At 37.3% G+C, this 23,198-nt stretch overlaps 1 protein-coding gene across 3 annotated transcripts in view; it reads left to right on the top strand.

Annotated features, from left to right (window-relative positions):
• DACH2 (dachshund family transcription factor 2) overlaps positions 1-23,198 on the top strand; it is a 664,401-nt gene that overhangs the window by 293,738 nt on the left and 347,465 nt on the right. For all 3 annotated transcript variants that reach the window (XM_006082802.3, XM_006082800.3, XM_006082801.3), the window contains one exon: positions 935-1,047. In XM_006082802.3, the coding sequence (XP_006082864.1) occupies positions 935-1,047 (113 nt within the window). The remainder of the gene's footprint in view (positions 1-934; positions 1,048-23,198) is intronic.

Raw genomic sequence — 23,198 nt, 5'->3', positions numbered from 1 at the left:
ATATATTAGGCAACATTTGAAAGTAATATTTGAAATATATTGGGTGACTTGAGAATGACTTGATGCTATAAAGAGACTTATGTATCTCTTCATTGTAGTGACAGCTTCCAAATGATGTATTCAGTATACTGACTGTATTAGGGTACAAGATGAAGGCCAGGTACTGATTTTCTATTTCATTATTTTATGGATTAACATTTGCTACTTCAATTCCTGAACTGTTCACACTAGGGTGAAGAATGTGCAAGTGGACTAGGTTAGGTTAATGTTATAAGTTTAGCCTCAACTCATCAGTTAAAATCACCAATCAACTTGTGAAAGAAGACAGCCTAGATTGCAAAGGTGGTAGCTTTTGCTAGTACAGCCACTCCAAGAGAGTGCACTGCTAATTATACAGCCTGGTTTTAAAAAGTTGGAAAAAAATCCTACTGAGAGTGGGGGTCTTTTGTTCCTTGTGTGCTCTGGCAGCTGTGGAAATGCTAATAAACATTAGTTTGTACTCTATATCTCTCAACTCTTTACCCCTTACCTCTGGCATGCTGGACAGAGAATCACTTCACAGTCCATACAACTTTAACTCTGTGAGTTACTATCTCAGATCTCAGTAGCATGTATTAATACCAGGGATCAAGTGTAGCTTTAACAGCAGGGGGTAAGTGGGTTTCTCATAACAGGTAAACTGTATTGCAAAGTGCTAGCTTATAAATGGATTCTAAAATAGAAATTGATCTTTTATAGTTTAAATGTTTGCCATATGTTGGGAAATTTAGTGAGAAGGAAAATACTGGTCTTTTAGTAATCAATGAACATAGTCTTTAATATAAAATTCTATCAATCTTGCCAATTAAGATTTAGGAGGCAAATGTAGTAAGCAATTGTATTTGCAAAAAGTGTACATTTTTAACCTGATCTTTGTTTGTCTGTTTTTCAACAGTTCAAGGCCTGGCAGGCCTCCTAAACGCTCCTTGGGAGTGTTGCAGGACAATGCGCGCCTTCTGCCACATTCAGTTCCAGGCCTCTTATCACCAGGACTTATCACTCCCACAGGTAATAAAATCCATCCCATGATCTGCCTTGTCTCTTTATGCTGCTCAGCATTTGAAATAAACTAATATTGATCTAACCGCTTTGTCCTTCAGAGCTTTTCAAGATTTACTAGAGGTTATGTTATTGAATTTTTTGAGTATTCATGTAAACAGTTTTGTTACTCTAGTGACTCAAATCAAATGGATATGACTTAAAAAACTAATTATTTTCTTGCAGAAAATCACTTTTAAAACTTTATTTTGTGTATGTATGTATGTATGTATGTATGTATGATTATGTGTGTTGGGGAAGGGGTTTAGGGGAGGTACACTGGCCAAACTAGCATTGTCTCAAATCCTTCTAGGATTTGATGCAGCACACGTGCTTACTTAAATGTTTCAGTAAAATTTTTTGTTTGCTTGTTTTTCAAGGGTTCTGAGCATTTGTGAATCTTGTACAAGATACTACTCCAGGTTAAAAAGTAGAAAGAAGATGCACTTCTGGTATAGAAACCTTATGATTAGAAAAGAAGAAAGTGCAAGTTGTCATTGTCTTAAATCATAATTCAGTGTTTTTCATTGAACACTGATAAACAGTGCTCCCATAAAAATATCTCATAAATTAGCATTGAACTTTTTTGATTTTCTAAATAATAACCTAAAAGTATACAAAACACTTAAGCTTAATATTTATTTAATTAAAACTTTAAAATCATTAGAGTTATGTGGTAGAAACTGAATTTAATAACAATGAGATCTTTATAAATTAAATGATACAAATATTTACAAAGCACTTACTGTATTTTGGGTATTAAGTCCTAGATAATGCACAATTACAAGTAACATTCTTTGTCATAATAGAATTAGGGAGAAGGACATTTAAACTAATAATTTCTTTAAAGTGTGGTAGGGACTATAATGCAAGTATATACAAGGTACTATAAGATCACAGAAAAGGGAGCAACTAAATCAATTTGGTAAATTGGGTAATACCCAGAGGGATAGGAACTTTGGCTCTATGTCTTATAGAATGAGTTTTAGACAAATGGAGAATCAAGGGGGGAAAATTCTAACCAGAGAAAATATAGACAGATATAAATTGATGAGAAATAGCTTGGTGTGCTAGGGGAAATGACAATTAATTTGAAGATATAGGAGCAGAGATTTGAGGTTAGAGACTCATAGGTGATATGGTTAGAATAGAAGGGGTTGGAAAAGACAACTTGTGAAGCTAGCCTTTTATTTATTACAAGAGGCCTGATGCATGAAATTCGTGCAAGAGTAGGCCTTCCTTCCCTTGGCTGCCAGCACCCGCTTCCCTCTGGCACCCGGGACCCAGGCTTCCCTCGCAGCCTGGGCTTCGACCAGAAGGACATCCAGTCTAATTAGCATATTATGCTTTTATTATTATAGATGTTTAGCCTTCTAAGATTTTTCCTATAGACCACTGGTTTCTAAAGTGTCTTTCAAGGACTTTCCTTACTGGCTGACATGAAATTGGTGAAGTACTTTTTTTCAGGTTCCCCATTTCTGCCTTAATTAAAATTTTACATGTTCTAATTCATATAGGATTTCCTTTAAATAAATAAAAAAGTTGCTCTAAGTAAAAGGTACCACTGCTAAAGTAACTGAGTAAATATTCTAAAAACAATTAGTATAGAGCAGCGGTTGTCAACCTGTGGGTCGCGACCCCTTTGGCGGTCGAACAACCCTTTCACAGGGGTCGCCTAAGACCATCCTGCATATCAGATCTTTACATTATGATTCATAACAGCAGCAACATTACAGTTATGAAGTAGCAACGAAAATAATTTTATGGTTGGGTCACAACATGAGGAACTGTATTTAAAGGGCCAGAAGGTTGAGAACCACTGGTATAGAGGGTTAATTGCAATGAAGGCAATAATGGGAAAGAGATCAGTTGCTATAGTTAAAGGCAGGAATACTGAAGACCTGAACTAAAGATAATTCAATTTAGTGGAAAAACGTTTCAGGTTGGTTTAGTAATTAGTATTAATCACATCACACTTGGTAATTGATTAAAATATAAGGTGAGAAGATGAAATATAGGATGATTCATGTCTAGTCTGGGTGGAAAGCTGGATAATGGGACGTTAGCTAAGATAGAGAATTTAGGAAGAGACTCAGGCAATGGGGGTTAGATAATGACTTTTTTATTCTTTAAGTACTTATAAACAAAGTCTAATACAAGAAGAAAGTGTATATAAGTAATATAGAGGGGATAACGTGTCAAGAATGTATCTTGGTGTTCAATAACTGATCATCTATTCCTTGAAAGAGCCTAGAAATAGTAGCCTGCAAATAATCATATCTGTGTCCAGATTTTGAGGGAGTACATACATGAAAGAAAAAAGAATTTAAAAATTGCCTTGAAGCTAATATATTATTGAGTAACTTTAGTACCCTATCTATTGAGGAAAACCTGTTAAGTTATATTGAGTTCCTATTATGTACCAGGCATGGATGCTAAGTGTTTTATGTGTATTTTATGGAATCTCATAATAGCTTTGTGAATAGTATCTTTATTATCCAAGTAAAAATTTATGGCTCAGAGAATTTAATTGTTTATGATCACAAAACAATTGAGTGGCAGAACTGAGTTTCAAACCCAGGTCTTTTAACTACAGAGCCAATACTATTTTGTCATCATCATAATGTCTTATAGAGCATGTAAAAATCCAGTGTGAGGCTTTCATCTCTTCTTACTTTACTTGGCCATATATGCTTCACCCCCTAACAGATAATGGAGCCTTCTTCCTTAGATTATAGCTTTCCCTCCCACAATTTGGATTTACCACAAAGAGGTCCATTGAAACAAAACTCTTTAATTTTTAACCTATGCTTGCACCCAGAATCTACACATATAAAAAGGTAATATGCTAATTTGCCCATGATGGTGTCCCCGTAACGACCTATTTGCATATTGATGTGTGCTCGGCGAAGGGCGGGAGGCCAGAGCCAAATTCCCGGGGTTCTGAGGAAAGTGTCTGACAGGAGCCCAGACTGGGAAGAAGGAAGAAGAAACAGCCACGGGGGGCTCTTCCAATCCCCCTGCATGGACACTCTACCCCAGCCCCCACACCTCCGGGGGGATGGATGAACACCCTACCCCAACCCCTGTACCTCAGGGGGATGGGAGGCTGACAGGATGGGGAGAAGAGCCAGCCTCGAGGGTGGCTGCAGCACACACCACCAACTCCTGATCTCTTCCCCCACCACCCCCACTGGGGTGCCCGTCAGCACTCCCAAGGCACCTGGGGCCTGCGGCCTGCAGCTGCCAGGCCCCCTCCACTGGGGTCAGGCACGCCTCTCCTCCCTACAACTCCATACCTGGGTGGAGGCAGGCCTGAGTGGCCCCCCAGTGTCAGACCATCCCCCCCCCAGCAGCAGCGCTGTCTCTGCAGAGGAAGCTCGTGAACCTCACTGGGGGCAGGGCTAAACCGGCCCTCCTAGCCTGCCTGGCTCCACCCTGGCCCGACCCCCACCTCACTCCAGGAGATTGGAGCCCCACCCTGAGCAGGTACAGCTGTGAAACAGCCATGTACAATTTAAAGATTGGTGCCAAGCAGGAAGGTTTGACAGTTACTCCCCCTTCAGCCTCACTGCCCCCCTAGTGCCCCCCTAACTCCTTGCTCCCCACCAGTGCCTCCAGGGATGACCACCGCTGCAGGGCTGCTGGCCAGAGCCTGCCCCTCCCAGGCCTGTGGAACCCTCTGCAAAGCTTCCATAGCTACAGTCCCAGGAAACAATCATGCCCTCCTCCCCTAATCAGCACCTGCTATCTGAGAGGGTACCTGTGAGCAGTTGGGGTGAGCAGGCCAGCAGGGGGTCAATTGGGGCAATCAGGCTGGCAGACAGAGTGGTTAGGGGTGATCAGGCAGGCAGGCAGGTGAGTGGTTAGGAGCCAGCGGTCCAGGATTGTGAGAGGGATGTCTGACTGCCAGTTTAGGTCTGATCCTGGCAGTCATACATCCCCCCCAGGAGTCCCAGATTGGGGAGGGTGGAGGCCAGGCTGAGGGACACCCTCTTGTGTTAGAATTTCGTGCACTGGGCCACTAGTCTACATAATAAAAGCCTAAGCAACCATTACAGTGGAATGACCAGAACGACCAGTCACTATGATGTGCACTGACCACCACGGGCAGATGCTCAATGCAGGAGCTGCCCCCTGGTCATCATTGCGCTTCCACAGGGGGAGCACCGCTCAGCCAGGAACCAGGCTCAAGGCTGGTGAGTGCAGTGGTGGTGGTGGGAGCCTCTCCTGCCTCTGTGGCAGTGCTAAGGAGCAGTGAACTGAGCAGTAAGAAGCAGCAAGCAGGTGGGAGGTAAGGAGTGAGGGGTTCCAGACTGCAAGAGGGCGCAGGCGGGGCTGAGGAACCCCCCACCCCCAGTGCATGAATTTCGTGCACTGGGCCTCTAGTGAAATAATAATGATAATGTGGGGTAAGGGGGTGAGAAGAGATTAATCAAAGAATTTATATGCATGCATACATAATCCATGGATACAGACAATAGTGCAGTGAGTGCCTGGTGGATGCAGGTGCAGGATGGAGCAGGTCAATGGGAAAAAAAGGGGCATCTGTAATACTTTCAACAATAAAGATAAATTTTAAAAAATGAAAATGAATTCAAGCATATCTAAGTATCAAAATCCACATGACAGGTTAAATTATTCTACTTTCATTCATGTGTGTAAATATTTTATGGAAATGGAAACAATGTGATAGAAGATGAGATATGTAATTGTGAGATAAAAGGACATTTATTTGAAATTACTATGAACTATATTCTTATCCTATGCAAATTCTCATTTGTGAATATACTTCATGATTTTAATAAAGTATTACAAATAACATTAAGGTTTTAAATATCTTATTGTTTGAGAATAAATTTAACTGTTAAAAAAAGAAAACATGCTGAAATGTGTTGAAATTTCTCTCAGATAGAAATAAAAGTGTCAGAAATAATAATAATAACCAAGGGCTGTAAACAAATTTAAACCAGAGTTGTAAAATATCTATTTAGCAGTAGTAAAAAGTGTAAGTAAATGTCATATTTTTATTTCCGTTCTTTTATGTTTTTTTCTGATCTTGATTTAAAAAACAACACCTTTATTGTTGAAAGTATTACATAAGTCACCCCCCCCCATTGACCACTTCTAGCCTGCCCTAGGCCATCACCATCACCCTATTGTCAGGGTCCATGGATTATGCATATATGCACACAGGTACTTTGGTTGATCACTTCCCAACACCCACCCAATCTGCCTTGGGTCTGAGATTCAAAAGTCTGTTGCGTGCTTGAATGTCTCTGGATCTATTTTGTTCATCAGTTGATTTTGTCCATTAGATTCCTCATATGAAAGAAATCATGTGATACTTGTATTTCTATGATGGGTTTATTTCACTTAGCATAATACTCTCTAAGTCACCCCATGCTGTCTCAAAGGGTAAGAGATCATTCTTTTTTACAGCTGCATAGTATTCCACATTGGAAACACACCACAGCTTTTTTATCCAGTCATCTAATCATGGGCAGTTGGGCTGTTTCCAGATCTTAGCTATTGTAAATTGAGCTGCCATGAACATAAAGGTGTATATATTCTTTCTGATTGATGTTTCTGATGTCTTAGGATATATCCCTAGAGTGGTATCACTGAATCAAATGGCAGTTCCATTTTTAATTTTTTTGAGAAAACTCCATACTGTTTTTCATTATGGCTGCACCAGTCTGTATTCCCATTATCAGTGTACTAGGATTCTCTTTTCTCCACATCCTCACCAGCACTTATCATTTGTTGATTTGTTGAAGGTAGCCATTCTGAAAAGTGTAAGGTGATATTTCGTTATCTTTTTAATATGCATCTCTCTAATGATCAGTGACTTTGAGCATTTTTCAATATGTCTCTTGGCCTTCTGTATGTCCAATTTGGAGAAGTGTCTATTCAGGTCCTTTGCTCATTTTTTAATTGGATTGTTCGTCTTCCTTTTGTTAAGTTGTATGAGTTCCTTGTATATTTTGGCTATTAGCCCTTTATCAGATGTATCACTGTCAAATATGTTCTCCCATTCAGTGGGCTCCCTTTTCATTTTGTTGGTTTATTTTGCTGTGAAGAAGATTTTTATTTTGATGTAGTCCCATTTATTTATTTTCTCCTTAGTTTCCCTTTCCTTAGGAGATGTATCCACAAACGTATTGCTATGAGAGATGTCTAAGATTTTGCTGCCTATATTTCCTTCTAGGATTTTTATGGTTTCACAGCTTAACATTTAAATCTTTTACCCAGTTTGAGTTTATTCTTGTGCATGGTGTCAGTTGGTGATCCAGTTTCATTTGTGGATTTTTTGTGTTGTTTTTTTGCATATATCTTTACAATTTTCCCAACACCATTTATTGAAGAGACTCTCTTGACTCCATTGTATGCTCTTATCTCCTTAGTCAAATATTAATGAGCATAATGGCTTGGGTAGATTTCTGGGGTCTGTGTTCTGTTCCATTGTTGTATATGCCTGTTCTTTTGACAGTACCAGGCTGTTTTTATTACAATGGTGTTGTGGTATAACTTAGTATCTGGTATTGTGATCCTTCTAACTTTGTTCTTCTTTCTCAAAATTGCTGCAACTATTTGGGGTCTTTTTTGGTTCCATATATTGTTGGAGTATTTTCTAATTCTGTGACATGTGCCATTGGTAATTTAATAGCATTGAATCTATAGATTGCTTTGGGTGGTATGCACATTTTAATGATGTTCATTCTACCAATCCTTGGACATGGTACATTTTCCCACTTCTTTATATCTCCGTCTATCTCTTTTTTCAACCTCTTATAGGTATGTCTTTTACTTCCTTGGTTAAGTTTATTCCTAAGTATCATATTTTTGTTGCAATGGTAAATGGGAATGTTTTAGCTTCTCTTTCTGATAATTAATTATTGGTGTATAAAAATGCCATGATTTCTCGGTGTTAATTTTGTATCCTGCTACATTGCTGAATTCATTTATTAAATCTAGCAGTTTTTTGATGGAGTCTTTAAGGTTATCTATGTGCAGTATCATGTCATCTGCAAGTAATGAGAGTTTTACATCCTCCTTTCCAATTTAGATGCTTTTTGATATTTTCTTCTTGCCAACAGCAGTGGCTAGCACTTCCAGGACTATGTGGAATAAGAGTGGCAAAAGCAGACATCACTGTCTTGTTCCTGTTCTTAAGGGAAATGGTTTTAGTTTTTGGTGCTTAAGTATGATGTGAGCTGTAAGTTTGTGATATATGGTCTTTATTATGTTGAGGTATGATCCCTCTATTGCCACTTTGGTGAGCTTTTTTATTAAAAATGGTGTTGAATTTTGTTGAATGCTTTTCAGCATCTATTTATATGATCATTTGATTTCTGTATTTCAATTTGTTTATGTTATGTATCACGTTTATTGATTTGTGAATATTGTACCAGCCTTGCATCCCTGGAATAAGTCCCACTTGGTCATGCTGTATGATCTTTCTCAGGTATTACTGGATCCAATTTGCTAATATTTTGTTAAGGATTTAGCATCTATGTCCATCAGGGTTATTGACCTGTAATTGTCTTTCTTTGTAGTGTCTCTACGTGGCTTTGAATTAGGGTAATAGGTTGAAAGTGTTTCTTTCTCTTAGATTTTTTGGAATAGCTTGAGAATATGTGCTAATTCTTTGAATGTTTCATAAAAATCCCCTGTGAAACCTTCCAGACCAGGGCTTTTGTTTGCTGGGAGGTTTTTATTATTATTATCATTATTATTATTATTACTATTAATAATAATATTATTATTACATTTCAATTTCATCAGTTGTTATTGACCTATTCAGGTTTTCTGATTTTTCCTGATGCAATTTTGGAAGATTATTTTTTCTAGGAATTTGTCCATTTCATCCACATTGTCAAGCTTGTTGGCAGATAGTTGTTAATAGTATTTTGTTATAATACTTTGTATTTCTGTGGTGTCAGTTGTTACTTCACTGCTTTCATTTCTGATTTTATTTATTTGCATCCTCTTTCTTTGTTTCCTTATGAGTGTGACTAAAAGTTCACCAGCCTTGTTTATCTTTTCAAAGAACCATTTCTTAATTTTATTGATATTTGGTATTGTGGTTGTTTTTAGTCTCTATGTCATTTATTTCTGCTCTGATCTTTATTATTTTGTTTCTTCTACTTACTCTGGGCTTTTTGTTGTTGTTGTTATTGTTTTTCTTATTCTTTAAGTTGTAGGGTTAAATAGCTTATTATTAATTGTTCTTGTTTTTTGAGGTAGGTATGTAGAGCTATGAACTTCCTTCACAGGACTGCTATGGCTGTCTCCCAGAGAATTTGGGTTGTTGTGTGTTCATTTTCATTTGTTTTCAGGATTTTTTTATTTTTTTCTTGATCTCATTTGTAACCAATTTAATGTATACTAACATGATATTTAGCCTCCATGTGTTTGAATGTTTTTGAGTGTTTTTACTGTAGTTGATTTCTAATTCCATGTCAGTGTGATACAAGAAGATGTTTTATATGACTTCAATCTTATTGAACTTGTAGAGATTTTTGTCTCCTAACATGTGGTCTATCTTTGAGAATTACACATGTGCAATTGAGAAGAATGTATATTTAGAAGTTTGGGGAGTGAAATGTTTGGTAAATGTGAATGAAGTCCATCTGATCCAGTGTGTCATTTATAGTCAATGTTTCCTTGTTAATTTTTTATCTGGAAGATCTATCCAGTGAAGTCAGTGGGGTATTAAAGTTCCATACTATGATGTATTGCTGTTGATCTCACCTTTGAAATTAGCCAGAATTTTTATGTATTTAGGTGCCCCTATATTGGGTTTATATATGTTTACCATCATTATATCCTCTTGTTGCATCAATTCCTTTAGTATTATTTAGTGAACTTTATTGTCTCTTGTGATGGCCTTCATTTTGAAATCTATTTTTTTAGATATTTGTATTGCTATGGCAGCTTTTTGTTCATTTCAATATGCATGGAAAATATTTTCCATCCCTTCACTCTCATCCTATGTGCGTCTTTTGTTCTGTGGTGGGTCTCTTCTAGACAGCATATATTTGGGTCATGTTTTTGTATCCATTCAGCCACTCTATGTTTTTTTTTATTGTAGTATTTAATCCTATATTTACATTTAAGGTTATTCTTGATGGGTACTAATTTATCACCATTTTAATTCTTTAAGTCTATGTTTCTCTCTCTTCTCCATTTCTTCTTCTTACACAATCCCTTTAGCATTTCTTATTGTGCTGGTTTGGTGGTGATTAACTCCTATATCCTTTTACTTTCTGGGAAGCTCTTTATTTCATTATCTATTTTGAATGATAGACTTGCTGGATATAGTAATATTGGTTTCAGATCCTTTCTTTTTACTACCTTGAATACTTCATGCTATTTCCTTCTGGCCTGTAGAGTTTCAGATCAGAAATCAACTGACAGCTTTATGGGAGCTTCTTTGTAGGTAACATATTGCTTTCCTCTTACTGCCTTTAAGGTTCTCCCTTTGTCTTTAATTTTTGGCATTTTAATTATGATGTGTCTAGGCATGGGCCTGTTAGAATTTTTCTAGCTTGGAACTCTCTGTGCCTCCTGAACTTGTGTGACATTTTCCTTCACTAGTTTAGGGAAGTTTTTTGCAGTTATTTCTTCTCACAGGTTCTCTATCCCTTGCTCACTTTCTTCTCCTTCTTGTTCTTCTATGATGTGAATATTTTATTACATGTTGTCACATTGTTCCCTTAAACTTTCTTCCTGTTTTCTAATTGTTGTGTGTGTGTGTTTTTTTCTTTTTGGTTCTCTGATTGAGTGATTTTTTCTATCCTGTCTTCTAAATCATTAATTCAATCATTGACTTCCTCTAATCTGCTGTGTTTTCTCTTCAATGTATTCTTTATTGGTGCTATGTCATTCTTTATTTCTGATGGGTCCTTTCTCATAATTACTATATATTTTCTTATGCTGTTGAGCATCCTTGCTATCATTATTCTGAACTATATATCTGATAAATTTCTTTTTTTCTATTTCATTTAGCTTTTTTATGGAGAATTATCTTGTTCTTTCATTTGTTTTGTTTTGTTTTGTTTTGTTGTTTTTTTTGTCTCCTTATTTTGGCTGCCTGTTTGTGTTTGTGTCTATGTATTAGGTAGATCTGCTATGACTCCAAATCTCTAGTGCAGGACAATATCAGATGCTGTTTGTAACTGGCCCTGAGTACCCTGTTTGGAGCTATCAGTAGTCCACAGTTTGTGGTTACCTCTACTGGTGCTGGGTGCCTTTGGAAAGGACCAACATGTGCACCAAGGTCTGCTTTTCCTAGCCCTGGGCCCAGAATTGGATCAGGCAGAGTATTAAAGCCTCAAGAGACCTGCATCTGCCTGCAGTCTGATTGTTGCTCAGTCTTGATTAACCTCAGGCTATCAGTCACATGGGGGGACAGAAGTTTCTCAACAGGGTGAAGCAATTGCTTCTGCCTACAGGCTGATTGTTATTCTCAGTCTCTGAATTGGCTTCAGAAACTCCACAGGTTGGGGCTAGGGATTTTCCAATAGGGTGGGGCAATTGCTCCCCCCGTGCCCCAGGCAAAATCTGCCTGGATGGTAAAGGTCTGCTGGAGAAAGATGTGCTCTGCAGTATGAATGAATGACTCAGCACAGGAAACCCGGGTGTCTGCCTTCCAAGCTCTAACCCCAGAGCCACCAACCCTCCTCACACAGCTCCAGTCCACTCTGCCCTTCCTCTGCCAGAGCCCAAGGTGAATGGCTGCACATGAAATTATGTGTGTTGTCCCCTTAAGAGGGTGCCTGCATTTCCAGCCATCTCTCTCTGGCAGACTGCAACCCCACTACTTTTTACAGCCAGATGTTCTGTGAGCACCTTTCTCAGTTCTGGCTCTCTGGTTTGGGGAGCACAGCTTAGGTTTAGACCCCAGAGTTCTCAGTGGGAACCCACCATAGCTGAGATATCCCTCTGAAACTTCAGCTGCTGTCTGTGGGAGCCTGGACAACACTCTTGTGCCTCCGCACTTCCTACTAGTCTCTATGCGGTCTTCACTTTCCATCCTTGTTTAACAGGGTTCTCTTCAGCTAGTCTTCAGTTGATTATTCAGGATGGCTTTTCTTTATTTTAGTTATAATTCCAGTTTGATCTTGGAATCACGTCAGTGTAGCTTATTCCACTGCCATTTTGGAATCCCCAAATACTATGTTTTAAATACTTCAAAAAAATAAAGATAGGTAAAGGATTGAATGGGTAAATACATGAACACTTTTGTTTAAATGGAGAAGGTAGAAAAAAAACATTAATCAGGGGTAAGAGGAGGAGTCTGCCCAACTCTACAGTAATTCCTCTTCTTAGCTTACTGGAATTTATTTTATGATCCAAAGAATATCCTACTTAAATATAGTGAGAAAAATGCTCTGTAATACCAAGTAGAAATAATTCTGGGATTACACATTATTTTGGATTAGACATACCATTTAAGCCCTCAATTAGCAAAGATAGAGATAAAATAAATTCTCCATTTAGCTATTAGCATATTTCATATTTGACATGATATTTACTATGCAATACAAACTTAACTTACTTTAATTTTATTTTAAATATTTTTGAAAAATTCAGTTGATTTTTTGTTGTTGTTGTTAAGTTGTTGATCATCACCCTAGGATATTTTTTCATTGATGTTTTTAGAGAGAGTGAAAGGGAGTGGGAGAGACAGTGAGAGAACCATTAATGTAAGAGAGACACATTGATTGTTTGCCTCCTGCATGTGCCCCGATAGGTGCCAGGGATCTAGCCTGCAACTGAGATATGTGCCCTTGACATGAATCAAACCCAAGACCCAACAATCAGTGGGCTGATGCTCTAACCACTGAGAAAAACTGGCTAAGGCTCAGTTGACATTTTTAATATGGTTTGTTGTAGGTTGGGAATTATGATTTTTCCCCCCAAATCATTATTTACATGTTTTACAATAATTTCTGGTTGTAGGTCCCTGCATTTCAAATATTTTTTTGTAAACAAGGAGATAATGTTATACAGCTGTGTATAATTTTACATGAAACTGGCAAATCAACTATTGTAAAGAGTCAGCTGTCTTCTTTTACAATGTTATATGTGTGAAGAAGCCCCTTTGAACCCTGCTAAGATTGCCTACATAGTGGAACTTGTTCTACATTTGTTTATATTATTTCTTTCCATTTATAACTTTAAAATAAGGTCTAAAGGTTACAAAATAAAATGATCACTGTCTCTTTGAAAATATTGTGATGTTTTTTGTACATTATATTGGCCTTTAAACTGTTATTTCTCCCCAGCAATTTCAAGCCAAAAAAATACAAGTGAAAAGATTTAGATATTATTACACTATCATTCTTATATTTATTTAAGAATAGTTCTCAGTTTATTCACATAGCTGTCATGTAAATCTTTTAAATTCAGAATATTTTCTGGTATGCTTTGTTTTATCTGCTTAGCATAAGGTTTATTTTAATTTCTATTTTATATCATTTTACTTCTTTTTTTGATTTGTATTTTTTATTTCAAAAAATGTTTATTTTCTTCATGGTTATATTCCCATATATAATGAAACCTGATTAACTCAAACTTCACTTATTCAGAATTTGAGATGATTCAGACAACAGCTATGCTAAGATTTCTAATATTAATAAAAACATATTTTTAGCAAGTTAAAATGACAAACAAGAAATACCCCCCTCCCCGTGTGTGTGTGTGTGTGTGTGTGTGTGTGTGCGTGTGTATGTTTTAATGTTTGCATGGGGGTAGAGTCATTAAAACACTTGGCTGGTTTAAAGGTACTTAGGTGTTGCCCTAACCAGTTTGGCTCAGTGGATAGAGCGTCTGCCTGCAGACTCAAGGGTCCCAGTTTCGATTCCGGTCAAGGGCAAGTACCTTGGTTGCGGGCACATCCCCAGTGGGGAGTGTGCAGGAGGCAGCTGATCAGTGTTTCTCTCTCATCGATGTTTCTAACTCTCTATCCCTCTCCCTTCCTCTCTGTAAAAAATCAATAAAATATATTTTAAATGTACTTAGGTGTCTAAAGCTTGTTTAAAAAAAGATATGTTTCTATATAACTAAGCATACTAATTACTCATGATAGTTCTTTATTCACTTAGACAAAACTCATAGAATCTATTCTTGACAATATTATTTGATATTGATTTAAATATTATATCTATGTAACTATAGAATCTATATATATCCTCTATATCTATAAAGATATATGTGCTTTCATTCTTTTCATTTAACACATGTTTTTGAACATCTATTCTGCACCAAATACATGAGAAAAATTTGCAACACATTAAAATAAAATTTATTTTTTGAGTCAGAGTTTTCCCAAATTCTATTCAGGCTTTTCCCTGGTTATTACAAAATGATGAAGTGACTGTGTTTTGCCTTCATATATTGAAGTACTGATTTTCTCATCTCATGTTTTTATCTGTGTTCCTATTGTACAATCAATATCTTAATTCTGTACATTAATACATAATAAGCCCATTACATAGTATTTTCTGTAAAATCTTTTGGGCTATAGAGGAAGAAAAAAGAGGGGATATCTTCCCCATCTTTCTTTGCAGCTCTGCAGAAGTGGTAATATTCCTGGGTCGCACAGAAAGGATGGATTAGTCATGTGTGTCTTTGAGTTTCTCCAAAATGGCTGCTCCCCTTTCTTCAGCTTATGAAGCATTGCAAATAGACAGATGTGCAATTTGGCCTGAGATAAATTTAAACTGACAGTTTACAAGGAAGTAATAAAGTGCTTCAGGTGAAATTCCTGTAGCGTTCATTCCTTAAAAAGTAGCAGATTCTTTAGCTATTTTTTTCCTTTGAGCTCTATTGTGGCAAAATATTTTTTAGGAATTTCAGCTCTTATCCAAGTTCCTGAGTATATGAACCCATAAAGATCCAATCCAGTAATAGTAGGTACAGCACTCAACTCAGTATTGGTAGATCCATAAGTAGAGTCCTGCCAAGTCTTGGCAGCATATCAACTTCATGATAAGATACAATGTCAATCAGCCTGATAGCATCATTGGAATCAGTGTCCCCTTCTTTGTATGATGCATTTCATTTTCTCACTCAATGAGTTTTGATGCTAAGAAGTGGTCAAAAGGAGGACAGATAGGTCCCAGGCCATTCTTGCGTGATTCTAAAAAGGAGATATCAACCTAGAAAAAGAAAACCAAACCATTTTGATGGTTGACTTAAAACATTTCTCTCTCTATGACTACCTTTGGGTTTTTTAATGAGCAATGTTGTAAAACATGCTTCATGTTATGCAAATGGAAACTGCTTTCATGTCATTACATTTTCTTTAATTTATTTTTTTGTGCTCAGGAAGAAGTATTGGCCTAACAGGACCCAGAAGTTATATTACTAATATTTTCTAACATAGAGTGGAGTTAGACTAACATGTGGTTACAGTTTGTCTATTAAATAAAAAGCTTTACTATATCAGTTTATTAACAAGAACTCCATTCCTTATATTAATTGAGTCTGGGTTTCACAAATGCTGATTTCTGTGATAATGTCTGTCAGTGAGTTTTAAATATATAATAATTATTTCAACCTAAAAATGTCTCCACCAAATTTTTAGACTCCTGCCAATCACTTTTGTCTTGCATGAGTCACTTGTAGAGCAAAAACAATTGCTTATTTCCAATATAGGTGAAGGGGGAAGCTTGGAATTTAAGCAAACCTCACAGGTTGATAATGGTGATGCTGATAATTTCTATAGTGCTTTATAAAACATTTCCACATATATAATGTGTGTCTAAAGATATGCATTATCTTTAAGTTTAAAAAGAATGATTTTCAAATGTTTTCTCATTTTACACTCTCAGTAATCCTGTCAGTTTAGCATTAATATTTCTGATTAACAGATGAAGAAAGTGAGTTTTCAAGAAGTTAAATGAGTAGCACCAAATCTCAGAGATAGTAAAGGGTGGAGCCAGAATTTCCAAACTCAGGTCTCATCAATACTATATTTTCAAAAATACTCTGCACTACACTTTTCATGCAAAAACTTAGTATTGAAAATGTGGGCTATAAATCTTCAGGAGCATATGCTTAAGTTAAATATGAGAGATAACATGTCTGGTGTTTCAGAAATAGGAAATTCTTGAAGTAATCCATGTAGTTGACTGTTAGTGATAACAACTTCAAAAAATTAAACTTTGAACTTTTCCTTTCCTTTTTTGATCATTCTTAGAGAGTTTCCAGTTTTTGACAGCTAGTACAATTAGATGTGGCTATAATTTTTCTAAGAAGTTTTAAAATAATCTTCTGAGTGATTGAATCTTACTTTTCCTGTAGAGAAAGGCAACAGTGCCAAGTCTTGAGTGAATTACTTTGATATATGTGACTAATGAATTAATATGATTAAGTTAATGAGAAATAAAATGTTGCCAAACTCCACTAGTCCGGCTGTAATACTGCTCCACATTTACAGTTCTCGCTTCCTCCTGTGTTGAGAGGATCACTGATGACTACACACTGACATTATGATAAATGATATATCCCACAGTGCCCTGATTTCCATCTGGTCAATCCTCAAACCATCCCCAAATGAGAGATCTCATAAAAATCACAGACTCTCAAGCCAACTCTAGTGGATTATAGAAAGACACTTTTGCATCTCCCAGGCCCATCCCCCCAACCCTGTTTTCCCCATCATACACACCATGAAATACACAACTCTTCACCACTACACGTGTCACTCATTCAGCATGTACTATTTATACTGACTTGCTTTACCCAGGGGAGCAGCAGTACATTTAAACAGTACAATAAAACATTTCATTGTACAGTATGCCTGAGGAATGATGAGCTGCTTAGTCACTATTCTTTTGGAGGAAGTGGGTGGCTTTATTTAAATAGCACATTATATTAAAGCATGTAGTTAGGTTAATCAAAAAGTATTCTGTATAGTGATTTAAAAATACACTGAGTGTCAATCATTCAAGAAATCTTATAGGGCAAAATAAGTTTCCTATGATTTTCTATCAAAAAGTTAAAGAGTAATAAGATTTAGCATCTACAGGTATTACCTTCATGTTGTGATCAAAAGGAGTAACAAAAAGTAGCCTTAGTGCATAGTTCTCACCTTTTAAAAAAATCTGTAGACAGTAAGATATCCTGCCATTTTAATCAACAAAAAGTTAGGGGTAGAGATTGTTTACCGTGTTGTTGGCAGTGAAATATATTGAGTGACTTCTTTGCTCTCATTTTATCAGTGTATAAATTTGGGATCATGTTTTACATTAATTTTGTTTATATTTAATGTAGGAAAATCCTGAGAGTTCTCAAGATGACAGAATTTTAATTGTACACTTATACACATACCTGAGTCAATGTAGATAGTGCCCAAATATAGAGTTTAAGAATGTTATTAATATATGCTTTTCCTCTCTGAGGGATCTCATTTAATCTTCTTAATGTACACCTGAAAGTGGCAGGTGAGAGGTTTTTTTTTTAGTATTTCTGTAAAATAAATTTTGGACCCTGACTGGTGCAGCTGGCTCAGTTGGTAGGGCATTGTCCTGTGCATAGAAAGGTGGTCAATTCAATTCTGGGTAAGGGCACATGCCCGGGGTTGCAGGCTTGATAGGGGGTGTGCAGGAGGAAGCTGATATATGTTTCCCTCTCACATAGATGTTCCTCTCTCTCCCTCTACATTCCCCTCTCTCCAAAAATTAACAAAATATTAAACAAATAAATCTGGGTAAATCATGATATACTTCTTATATGCACACTAGAAATAAAAATTAAAATTCTGACTTTAAAAACAGTCAGTTAAACTTTGACTTACTTATTTTTCTGTGAATGCTCTCTTTAACAAAAGGAAACAAATAAATGGGCAAAGGACCTGAATAGAGACTTCTCAAAAGATGGCCAATAGACATATGAATAAAATGCTCAGCGTCACTAATCATCAGAGAGGTGCAAATTAAAGTTACAATGAGATATCACCTCATGCCTGTCAGAATGGCTATCATCAATAAATCAACAACAAGTGAGAGGATGTGAAAAAAAGAACCTTTGTGCACTGTTGGTCAGACTGTAGACTGGTGCAGCCTCCGGGGAGAACAGTGTGGAGTTTCCTCAAAAAATTAAAAATGAAACTGTCTTTTGATCCAATGATCCCACTTCTAGGAATATATCCTGAGAAAATTAGCAGCATTATTTACAATAGCCAAAGTCTGGAAACAGCACAAGTGCTCATCAGTAGATAAGTGTGTACATTTACACCATGGAATACTATGCAGCTGTAAAAAAGAAGGCTAATCTTACATTTTGCTACAGCATGGATGAACCTAGAGATTATAATGCTGAGTGAAATTGGCCAGTTAGAGAAAGACAGATACTATATGATCTCACTAATGTATGGAATTTAATGAACAAAATAAACTGGTGAAATAGAAACAGAGGCATGGATACATGAAAGAGGTTTACAGCTGTCAAAGGGAGCAGTTTAAGCGGCTCAATGAAAGGTCATGGGATTAAGCATAATCACATATACATAGACAACAATGTGGTGGTAACCATAGGGAAAGGTGTGGGGGCTAGGTGGAGTGGGCAAAGGAGGGGAAATTCAGACGGAAATTGACTTTGCTTGGGGTGGTAGGTGCACAATGCAGTGTGCAGATGATGTTTTGTTGAGTTGTGGACTTGAAACCTGTATGATTTTGTGAACCAGTGTCACTCCAATAAATTCAATAATGGACACAGATGACACTGTTGTGAAGGCCTGGTGGTGGAGGGTGAGGGTGGGGTGGGGAGTGTTAAAAGGGGACATCCATAATACTTTAAAAAATAAAAATAAATTTAAAAAGAAATAAAACAAAATAAAACAGGCAGTTTTGACCAGTAATTAATCCTTTAATGACTTACATTATTCACATTTATTGTATATTAATTTTATGTTAGTAATTTGTAACAAATATTAACTAAAAATTTCAGATAGCTTCTACTGATATTTTTATTTTTTCTAAAAGTTAAACATAAATATTAACTGAAGATAAAACACATACTACCATAAATGTGTCCTTCTTAAAATCCAAAAGAAACATTACTTTAACATTAGTCCTATTTGTGGTCAACAGATTAGCCCTCCTCTAACACTTCTAAACTTTCAAAACTAGAGTATTTCCTGTTATCCATTGCTTGAAACTCTTCTATACCTTTTCATTGACAGCAAAATAAAGTTCAAATTTTGTTAACATTGAAAAAGAGTATGATCCTGCCTCAGCTTAAATTTCTATTATCAACTCTGACAACTCCTTCCTCATGTCATGTACTATATAACCTCAATAATCTTCTCTCTATTCTTCAGATACCCCATGCTCTTTCACATATCCATAACTTTGTATATGCTCTTCCCTCTGACTTTCTCTATTTATGAAGGTGAGCCAAAGCTTATTATCAATGCAGAATCTCTTTTGGCATGGGAACTCATGAATTAATATATCAGGATATTAATTATATACAATTATTTTTTATTATCTTTAAAATGAAAACAAAATACTTGAATACAGTGACCATGTCTGTGAATTTACTATAAGTAGCAATTACTTTCAACAAAATTATTTAATGAGATGGAAGCATTAAATTCAACCTTGTAATGTCTTGCTTATTCAATTCATTCATTTGGCATTTTCTCAATGTCTGTTACCGGTATATACTTAGAAATGCAGATTCAAAGTTTAATATGACATGAACCTTGCCTTCAAAGAGCTCACTCTCCAGGTTGGCAGAGTGTCCCAATAAGTAAGCTGTTATGAGAAAATTTTTATGTAAGTGTCTTTGTAGATGAAAAAGAGGACCCCATAAAAGAGAGACTGAGAATGTTTCAGATGATAGAAATAAATACGTGGTAGAAATCTTTGAATGTGTGGAGAGGAAAAGGAGTTTACTATAACAATTACGGTGGGGCGTATTTCTGTGAGTATAAATATCATGAGCACAAAATAGAGAGAGTGATGACATACTTTTGAAAAAATAGATTTCAGATTTCGGTGTTCATCATAGGAGTGGGCCTTTCTTAGGATAGCTACAGAAAGAACAACTTGACGATATCACCTCATTTATTTTATAATAAATTCACACAGTTTTTTTCAATATTTTTATTGATTTAGAGAGAGGGAGAGAGGGAGAGAGAGAGAGAGAGAGAGAGAGAGAGAGAGGTGAAAGAGAAACATTTATTGGCTGCCTCATGCATGCCCCTTCTCAAGCAACCAACCAGGGCATACACCCTGACCAGGAATCATCTCACAACCCATTGGTGCACATGGATGACACCCAACCAACTGAGCCCTAAAGGCTAGGGTGAAACTGTTTTTTGATGATTATTCTCTTAAGTGTGCATGGTATTTTACAGTTTTTAAAGAACTTTGGTTGCTATTACCACACTACATTCACTGTTTTTCTTAACATTTTTGCTAGTAAAGAAACTGAGTATTAGAGAAGTTAATTAATTTCTTAAAAATAGAAAAAAATGTTACTCCCAATTAAGGTGGGAAAAATTCACCTTAATATAGCAGTGAGAAAATGTATATTAATAGTAGCGAGTCTGCATAACTGTTTATAATTTTAATAGTTTACTTTAATTGGCTTGTAATAAATTAAGTGAGAAATTTTCATAACAGAAAATATTTTAAACCCTTAAGGAATTTTTTAATGGTTTTCTGAAAGAGAAATAGATCTTAATAATTTTAAGTATTAATAAAAAATATCTGTACATTCATTTTACTTTGTAGATAATTTAATCAATTTCCTAGGAGAACATTTGTAATTACGAAATATCCCAAGTATCTTTAAAAAGACTGATAGATTAAAGAATAAAAAGCAAACTCCAAAAAAATAGAAAAAAATGAAAACTATATTGAGAACTGAGTGAGTACATTTATATGGGAGATACACAAAGATGTTATATAATAAGCTATATGACTCTGAGCACATTACTTTTCTTTTGTGTGCCTGATGTTTTGTTTTGTTTTTATATATTAGTTTTAATAAGTTCACTCTTTTATTTATTTTTATTTTTATTTTTTTAATTGATTTCAGAGAGAAAGGGAGAGGGAGAGAGATAGAAACATCAATGATGAGAGGGAATCATTGATTGGCTGCCTCCTGCACGCCCCCTACTGGGGTTTAAGCCTGAAACCCAGGCATGTGCCCTTGACTGGAATCGAACTCAGGACCCTTCAGTCTGCAGGCCGATGCTCCACTGAACCAAACCGGCTAGGGCATAAGTTCACTCTTTTAAATCCCCTCTAAAAATGTTTCCATCTTATTTCTTATTTTGTTACAAAAGACACTGTATTTTAAAATTATACTTAATATATTGCCAAACATGTATATTCATAGAGTAACATTTTTAAAATTTTATTTTTAATTACAGTGTCACTCAATATTTTCCATTATAATTTCTTTTTTACCTTCCATAATATTTTGTATTGATTTCAGATGTACATCATAGTGGTTAGATATTCATATACTTTACAAAGTGTTCCCCCAATATTTCCAGTACCCACCTGGCACAATACATAGTTGTTTAAATATTATTGACTATATTTTCTATGCTGTACTTTATTTATATCCTCATGACTATTTTATGTTAATCCTCACCCAAGGATATTTTTTCCATTGATTATTAGAGTGGAAGGGGGAAAGGGGAAAGAGAGATTGAGAGAAACATCAATGTGAGAGAAGCACATCGATTAGTTGCCTCCCACACTTGTTCTGACTAGGGCCTGAAAAGTATCCTTGACTGGGAATCAAACCTAAAACCCTTGGGGGCACAGACCAACACTCTAACACTGAGCAACACCAAGCAGGAATCACCATAACTCTTTTATAACTATCAATTTGTGCTTCTTAAGCCCTTCACCATTTTTACCCATCCCTTATGCCCTTCCCCTCTAGCAACCATCAGTTTATTCTCTGTGTCTATGAGTCTGCTTCTGTTGTTCATTTAATTTGTTCCTTAGATTCCATATATAATGATATCATATGGTATTTGTCTTTTTCGGACTGGCTTATTTCACTTAGTATAATAATCTCCAGGTCCATCCACGCTGTTGTAAATGGTAATAGTTCCTTCCTTTTAACAGCCACATAGTATTCCCTCTACTGATGGGCACTTGGGCTGTTTCCAGATAGTGACTATTATAAACTAGAGGTCCAGTGCATGAATTTGTGCACAGGTGGGGTCCCTCGGCCTGACCGGCGATCAGAGCTTATCAGGGCCGTCTCACCCAGTCTCAATTGGGGCTGATGGGGGCCAGCTGGCTGGGGAGGGACTGCGGGAGGTTGGCTGGCTGTGGAGGGACTGCAGGAGGGCTCCAGGGCATGTCTGGCCCTCTTGCCCAGTCCAGTCCTGATCAGCAGGACCCCAGCAGCAAGCTAACGTACTCGTTAGAGTGTCTGCCCCCTGGTGGTCAGTGCACGTCATAGCAACTAATCAAGGGGTTGACCAAATAGTCAACCGATCGGTCTGACAATTAGCATATTATGCTTTTATTCTCTAATATATATATATATATACTAGAGGACCGGTGCACAAAAATTTGTGCACTTGGGGGGGGGGTCCCTCAGCCCGGCCTGTGCCCTCTCTTAGTCTGGGACCCCTCGGGAGATAATGACCTGCTGGCTTAGGCCTGCTCCCGGGTGGCAGAGGGCAGGCCCAATCCCTAGGTGCAGCCCCTGGTAGGGCTCAGAGCAGGGCCGATTGGGGAGTTGGGGCGCCGCCCCCTTTCATGCACAGAGCAGGGCGAATTGGGAGGTTGCGATGCCACCACTAGTCACGCTCAGGGTAGAGCCTATTGGGGGGTTGGGGCACCGCCCCCTGTCACACTCAAGGCAGGGTCGATGGGGAGGTTGCGGCACCACCCCCTGTCACGCACAGAGCAGGACCGATCAGGGGGTTGGGGAGCTGCCCTCTGTCACTCACAAAGCAGTGCCCATCATGGGGGTTGGGGCTCCGTACCCTGTCACACACAGAGCAGGGTTGATCAGGGGGCTGGGGAGCCCCCCCCTGTCACACACAGAGCAGGGCCCATCAGGGGGTTGGGGAGCTCCCCCCTGTCACGCACAGAGGAGGGCCCATCAGAGGGTTG

This window comes from Myotis lucifugus, unplaced genomic scaffold (genome assembly GCF_000147115.1).
Source record: "Myotis lucifugus unplaced genomic scaffold, Myoluc2.0 scaffold_4, whole genome shotgun sequence".
Lineage (NCBI taxonomy): Eukaryota > Metazoa > Chordata > Mammalia > Chiroptera > Vespertilionidae > Myotis > Myotis lucifugus.
This window is presented reverse-complemented; position numbering and strand designations above follow the sequence as displayed.